Here is an 8,227-nt window from a genome sequence, read left to right as displayed (position 1 = left end):
TAACTTTTATTTGAAAATTATCTGCTTTGAACGAACACATATTATGATATTAACACGAGTAAACAAAAACATGACACAGACCTTGTTTACATAACAAATGTTTGGAGCTCTAAATCTGTCTTGTATCTGGACAACTAACGTTCAAATTTTTGATGATAATTAGAAAGATTCTTTTTAAAATTTGTAAAAATGGAAAAATAAATTTTGAAATTTTACCGGAAACTGTGTCCATGCCCCTTTAAATTTATATTTCAATTTTTGAAACGATACGAATAAGTGAATCAGCTACTCTTCGTGACATACTAATTCATGTCAATAGCTGCACAATAGTCTTCGTGACACACTAATTCATGTATATAGCTGTTTTCTTATGCCATGACATTGCAGTCATGAATGACAGTGAAAAAGAAAACCGTTTATACGTCTAATCCGGAGGACCGGTCACCAGCTCCCACAATTGGATTCGAACTCCTTACTTCGCGACTCTAGAGCAGACGCTATAACCACTGTACAACGTTGGCCCGAATAGCAAGAAATTACATAAAAACAAAAAATAGTTTGATTTAGCAAGCTCATAGTATTGCATAAGAGACGTCACAAGCTCGAAAAATGCCATAATTATAAAATAATTTTTTTTAAAAATGCCATAATTCAATTAAAAACCTATTGCGCGGAACGAAATGCAAACTTTATCTTTAACTCATGAAGATACACTCACAAAACCAAAAATCAGCCTAATATAGCTTTTAGAAAAAAGTAAGGAAAACCAATTGAAGTTGGACAGACTGACAGACAGACAGATAGGCAGACGGGACTGATAGACTCGCAAGAAATCTATAGTCCTGTTCCGGTTTCAACAGTAGAGACAAATGAGCTAAAAATGTATTTCCATACTGATATTAATGTAAACCTTATACGTTTCAGTATGGTATTAGCGGTCCCTTTTGGTATGCGGCTGGAGCTTCTATACAAATGTTGCTGTTTTCAATGGTGTCCGTTCAATTGAAGATCCGTGCCCCTGGTGCCAAAACTTTTCTCCAGGTGATTAAGGCCAGGTTTGGGTCAAGGACTCATAAAATTTACTGTGCCTTCGCCCTGATGACGAACATTATTGTGACAGCTATGTTAATGCTGGGTATGTTTCATAGAATTTTGTAGTTTAATGTCATTCATACTGAGGTAGTTTATCCGACTTTATACTGTTTATTGTTATGAATGATAATTTAACTTGTCCATGTGCACATGTATAATCGATTTTGATGCGTCTATAAAGACAGTATTCTAGTAGTTAATAATAGAGATATAAGACTTTGCAAAAACAGCTGTGGCAGAGAAACACGTACATCATAATATGAAGTATGTGAAAGATACATTGTATGTTGGATATTTCTTTGTTCATACTGGAAACCCCGAGTTATGAAACTTTATAAAGAACCATGCAATGTTATTGTACACTAAGAAAACTCTCAGGTTATGATTGATATTACTACTACATTGTATACAGTAAATATAAGATTTTTTTTAGGATTCCTGTGATTTATTCTTTCCTTAAAAACATTTCATTTATCAAAATATAAACGCAGGGAAAGTTTTCTGCCAAAGAGGGACCAATTATATGAAAATCATCAAAATATTTTGTTCGCAAATTCTAGTATTTTCAACCAATTAAATCTTATGACCCATTTAAGGTAATACAAAATAGTTCGGCCAATTTTTACCTCCAATTTATTTTTTGTTGTTGACATTTTGTTCTAGGATACAAAATTTCTCTTTATTTATAATATAAAAAAATTCAACTGCACATTCTTTGTGCCTATACAAATATTTCAAGTATGCCTTATCAGACAGAATTTTGAACTCAGACATTACATTGTATCACAGAATGTGTATCCCCCCCCCCCCTAAAGTTACATATCAATTTATTAGAAATCTGTGATGTTTGTAAAAAAAAAAAAAACAACCTGTTTGCTAATAAAATTCAGTAAATTATATTGATACCAGTATATTTAAGTAAAATGTGATGAAAAAAAATAGCATACATAGCCCAGGATTCGAAAATTCACATGTAAATATGCTAGATGTTCAATTTTCTCATAAGAAAAATCTGTATTCAAATTTTATAGGAAATCAACAGAATGATTGAAATAGAACCCAGATTAAAATATGATAGTTACGATATTTTGGCGATTTAAAAATAATATTAAGAGCGAAATAATAAAAGATTCAGTAGAAGACATCAAAATATTTCACTTTTGACCTCTACACATATATCCTTGATTCATTATGTATAAAGAGGGGGGACGTTTTATAAATATCTCCAAATATCAGATCTCAATTGTAAATGGATCAAAAGATACTTTAAATTATTTTATGAACTGTCGTGCATGTATAACATGGAAATTACATGGAACATTATACATTTATTTACTAAGTTCGAGGGCAACATGCGTTTTGTCGGATCCAAGAACCAAACTGTCTGCCTGAGGCCGTTAGGCCGAAGGTAGACAGTTTGGTTCGAGTGTCGACAAAACGCATTTTGCCCGAGAACATAGTCAATAAATGTTTTGTTATAACTTTCATTCTAATTTTTTTTACATACATGTATTTTGTACTGTGATATAACTTCAGGTCCGTCACTTGTAAACATCACTGAATGAAAATCAGTTTTAGCTCCGCCCATTCTGTGACGCAAGCGGTCCAACATCTCACTCAGCGGTCCAACATCGATTTTTTATGACCGCTTGGCAAAACAATAGAAATGTTAGACTTGTTTTTATATAGATCTGTATAGGAACAATTTTTAAAGGTATAACAGAGAACATTTATTGAGTCTCAAATGACCAATACATGTATATGAGATTCTCTAATTTTTGGTTAAATATTGAAAGAAAAAACGTGTCACGGGTTATTAATATCCTTAGTAAGATCATTGTTTATTGACATTACAGTCATGTTTCTCATTGATCTATCTTCTTAACTTAATAAAAATCAGTTGAAACAAATATCATGGGTGTTTTGTACTTCCTTAAGTTATTCGAACATAAAGTTGAGGACCAAATTCAGGGTGAAGATGAAATTTTAAAATTTAATTGTACACAATTATTTTATTTTTCAAGAAATACTCATATAAAACTCAAGCTCCATTCAAAGTTCATGACCAAGGTTAATTGTTTTTACTTCAGCTAAATCCATGGTCAAAAATATTTGTTCCCATTAAAAAATACATGTGTAAGTTGTTTGAATCATTTAAAAAAGTTTTTGAAATTCGGGAAAATAGAAAATATAACATTTGACACAATGTTATTAGTATGAAAACGGCAAAAGGTATTCTGCCTTCAAAGGTCATAAAATAAATTTAAAGATTGGACAATATAATTTTGTTCTCACATTCAATTAAGAAATAAAACTAAATCCTTCACAGCAAGAATATAGATTGTGAATACAACTTTGATTTAATTTCTCTGTTTCTGACACAAGAATCGATAATAAATTACTTGGTAAGTTAAGCATAATACAATCATGCTTTCATCGTTACAAAACCAACTTTCTTTAATGAAAAATATATCCTAAAGTCGATAATTTGTCAATATTTTTGCATTAAATTGTTTTATTTCAAATGTGTTAATTTGTTTGAACTGTCTCATCTTCTGATCAAAGAATTGAAACCGAATTCTTAATTGTAACATTCTCTCTATCTCTCTCTCGTGGGTCCCAAATCCAAAGATTGAATCTTAAATATCGAATTTGTATATATTTTTCCTCTCTCTTTTAATCTATGCCTTAGAAGTGGCATATATAAAACAAACATTTTACAAAACAATACCACCACGAATATGGGAATAAACACTTATATAATAGTTGACAGGAATCTCTAGAAAAACTCTAAGTGTACTGTTCAAAAGGTCACAATAGTAAAACTTTTATTATGTGTGTTGCTTTCCAAAGCGAGGGGACGTTAAATTCATTGTGTCCGTGTGACAAAAACATTAACCTTAGATTTTTGAGTGATAAGAGACAGGGCTTATATTCACATGTACATTACCTGTGAGTTGCTTAAAATTATCATAATTATGATTTTGACCTTGACAATGACCTTGAAGTTTGATATACAAGTACTTTTCAAAAATTTTAACATTATGTGGATGCAATGTAACTTTTAATTATGAAAAAAGTTATATCCTTCTCTTTCTTATTAGTAACTCTTTATTGTAATTGTTTATTTTGATCATTTTTATAAATTGGTTGTTTAATACATGATCTTCAGTTGGAAACTGGAGCTTTCATTGTCCACGCCGACACACATATCTTGTGAGCTTTTGCAATATTTTATACCACAACTCCCTATGGCCTTAATAAAATATTATACGAGGTCAAAAGGTCAAGTGTAAATTTTAATTATGTGTGTATAATATAACAAGACGCTTTGTAGTTTTTAAAATTAAATTTTATAAATAACTCCCTATGGCCCCTCTCGTCCTTCTTAATGCTTCCCCCCACCCCCTCATCATTCTGAAACTCGTTCAGTTAAATATAATTCAAGTGATAACCCTACTGACTTGGGTGCAGATATTATCAAACACACAATCAGCAAGAATAAACAAATTGTTACATCTCGCACTTGAAAAGGTTACAAAATGCCCTTTCTATAAGCATGAATTTTTTATGCTCCAAATTCTATATTTTTCCTCTCAAAGGGTGGACTGTTGCAATATTAAAACATCTATTTGTTTTTCATCATTTTGCAGGGGGCGCTGCGGTAATGAAGAGCCTTGTTCAGGACATTAGCGTGGAATACGCCACTCTTCTTGTGACTGCTGTTATCGGGGCGTATTCTTTCATAGGTGGACTCGGTGGAACTTTTTATGTATCGTACTTCAACACTGGAATTATCTACATCCTCATAATGGTCTTTGTCATGAATGTGTTCAATAACGAAAAGAGTACAGGCTCATTGGGTATTGATTAATACTACATAACCCTAAAGTCGTCGCTTGTTATCACTTTAAAGACATGAATAAATGTATTTAGAGCTATAAAATGATTAAAGTGGATTAAGATTAGAACAAAAACAGAGCAGACTAAAATAGAAAATGTTTTAACAAAGTCGGTGAATTATACTATGATGTTGAGATAATTTTTCAATTCATTGCTTTTGTACTTTAAAGGTAAAGTTGAAAAGGTGTACGCCCTAGTCTCGTGTAGCAAAGGACCAGATGATAATTATCAGAACAGCTTTCTCACCATTCAGTCTAAACAAGGCCTTATGTTTGGAATTATTAACATTGTGGGTATGGGATATATTAAATTATACATCTTCGAAATTTAACAAAGGAATACATGTATGATCCCATCATTTTTTGATAAAGTTATATTACATGAAACATTTCTAATTTTATACCCGTGTTCGTTTTAGGAAATTTTGGGACAATTTTCGTAGACCAGTCCTACTGGCAGAGTAGTGTTGCTGCCAAACCAAAACAAGGTGTAATCGGAATTTTAGCGGGTGGTCTTTGTTGGTTTGCCATTCCCTTTGGTCTTGCCACAACAACATCATTAGCATACATAGCCTTAAGCGCCAGCCAAAATCAAGCTCTTCTGAATGACGCAGACGTTGATGCAGGTATTCGAGTTTCCCCTTGTTTACAGTTTAGCTCGACAATTAAAAAAATCATCATTACATTGTAACCAAATACGGTTCAGGTATTAATAAACAAGAGGCCTATGGGCCACATAATGCCTGAGTAACTTTGACCATTCTGTTATAACAGATTTCCTCCTTTGTAATACCTATCTTGACATTGCCCAATCCCAAAGGGTCATGATTCGAACAAATCAGATTCTTCTCTACCCAAGGATGCTTCCATAACTTTCAGCTTTTCTTGCCCAGTGGTTCTTGAGAAGAATTTTAAGATTGTTTACTATATATTTTTCTGCAAGACCCGGATTCCCTATTGTGGCCCCGTTCCTACCCCGGTGGTCATGATTTGAACAATTTTGAATCTACACTACCAAAGGAAGCTTTCATAAGTTTCAGCTTTTCTGGCCCAGTGGTTCTTGAGAAGAAAAGTTTAAGAGTTTTTTTCTTTATACTTCATTGTTAAAATTGGATTCCCTATTGTGGCCCCGCCCTACCCCCAGGGGTCTTGATTTGATCAATTTACAATCTACACTACCCCAGGATACTTCCACATAAGTTTCAGCTTTTCTGACCAAGTGGTTCTTGAAAAGACGATTTTAAATGACACCACCTTATTTTTGAATTTACTTGATTATCTCCCCTTCGAAGGGGATATTTTAGCAATTTAAATTTCCCATTACCCAAGGATGCTTTATACCAAGTTTGTTTATACTGGTCCAGTTATTCTTGAGAAGAAGTTGAAAATGTGAAACGTTTACAGACGGACAGACGACGGGTGATCGGAAAAGCTCACTTCAGCTTTTAGCTCAGGTGAGCTAAAAAGTAAGGTAAATGCATATATGGCTACAACGCTCATTTTCCTGGTATTCTACCGAGGAAATATAAAGGAAGGTCAAAACACCACATACACACACATATTTTGTTGGATAAAAATCATATCCAACTACAAATCATGGTAGATCCTCTATTTCCATTTAGATTTTCTCAAAAGAGACACTGTTTGTCAATATAATTGATTATCATACGTCTGCGCACAGAATGGCAGTGAGGGGTTCGTGTGGTCTCGGTTGCTCTTCTTGAATTTCGATGAGGGGTCAGAGAACTTGTGGTCTGGGTAATTCTTCTTGTACAGTTTGGGCTCCGGAAAGTTGTGGTCGTATCTAGTTTGCATCTTTTTGAAAAGGCACATTACTGTCGTCTGTAACCTGAATATTGGATTTGCTCAGCTTCTTTAAGCGTCGGAGGCACTCGTAATCTGGCAACAACCCGATCCCCCCAGATCGCTGTATCTTTCACTTCCGGGTGAAAATGTTCGACATAAGTCTGAAAAGCCGTCCGTCTGACGTCCAATTTCTTTTTTTCCTTTGATCCTCCACCAGACCAGTCGAATTTCACCTTGGTGTCCGTCACGAACAATTCCTCGAACAATTTCTTCATTAGAAGACACGCAAAATGACCAGGGTTGTTTGCTTCTTGGTGAAGACTGGCCAGGATAATATCTGCGATCCGAAGATCTTCCAGAATCCGACTTTGGAAGTTTTCTCTATCTTCATCGTCAGTCTCTGGAGCCACTGGTTCTTCGGGTCTGGAGCCACTGGTTCTTCGGGTCTGGCTTCGCTTAGTTCCTTTGCGATTGTCTCTAGCCGCAGAATCCGTCGATTGGCAGCGTCAAGTTTGGTGTGAGCAAAGCGCAAATCCTGGCTGATTGTGTTCACCGTATTTTGCAGGCTTTTTAGCTGGTTTGTGATGGTTCTCAGGTATACAGTGTTATCTGTTGTGTCTTACGGCGTGCTTGGGTGGCCTGCCAACATGGGTGGCGTTAGTGCTGCTGAGGTGTTCGTGCCTGGGGTGATGATTGGGGATGTTATTGATGGGGTTGATGGTGTAGTTGCAGTGTTTGTAGCCCCTGGAGCATTAGCTGAGGTGACGTTGGTGTTAGTTTTGCTGTTGGTATTGGTGACAGGCGTTGTGTCTTCAGATCTTGGTCTTCTGATCGGCGTTGACGTTATGAGTATAGTGCCTGTGTCTCTGTCCTCCCGGTTACGAAAATTACCTTAGCTGCCACCTATTTGAAGATGAAGAAAAATAAAATAATACATGATAACAAGAAACATATATTTGTCGAAAGTTGTTTATAAATCTATACTTATTGCTTATACATCTATACTAGATTAACAAATTTTTCAAATAAACTCCGAAACGGCATATTTTCTTATGGCCCCTTTTCCATTACAATTTCTAGAGCTTCTACTTGTGGGGACTACATGGAATTAGCTTGTAATATATATTTGATGTTTATTTCGGTCCAAATGTCTTTTCTGGCGATATTTTAAGATATTTTTTTTAATGCAAACTGCAAAAAGAACCAACAGCAACTGTTAAGAATTTCTCATTTCAACGGATAATTAACAAAAATTCCGAGTTCAGAGAATGACAATATACAGGAAGAAAATGAATGGATACTGCCATCAAATAAATGCGTCGTTCAATGTTAGGGGGCACTTCATTTTCGTTTATTCGTAATAAAATATTGAGCGTCTTCCGTTTTTGTCGAAGATACGGCGAATGTTCTACCAATTATCAGATATC

The 8,227-nt window shown here is 34.7% G+C and overlaps 1 protein-coding gene across 1 annotated transcript; it reads left to right on the top strand.

Moving 5' to 3' along the window:
- Positions 1-924: 924 nt before the first annotated feature.
- On the top strand, positions 925-7,696 carry LOC134248746 (uncharacterized; the record flags this gene model as incomplete). Its single annotated transcript, XM_062731144.1, has 6 exons — positions 925-1,135; positions 4,746-4,955; positions 5,166-5,288; positions 5,414-5,620; positions 7,198-7,315; positions 7,396-7,696. Coding segments are annotated over 6 exons (1,170 nt in total), but the record flags the coding sequence as incomplete, so codon positions are not given.
- Between the last annotated feature and the right edge of the window lie 531 nt (positions 7,697-8,227).

This window comes from Saccostrea cucullata, unplaced genomic scaffold (genome assembly GCF_032062105.1).
Source record: "Saccostrea cucullata isolate Sc308-1 unplaced genomic scaffold, CSIRO_AGI_Scuc_v1 ctg20007, whole genome shotgun sequence".
Taxonomy (NCBI): domain Eukaryota; kingdom Metazoa; phylum Mollusca; class Bivalvia; order Ostreida; family Ostreidae; genus Saccostrea; species Saccostrea cuccullata.
This window is presented reverse-complemented; position numbering and strand designations above follow the sequence as displayed.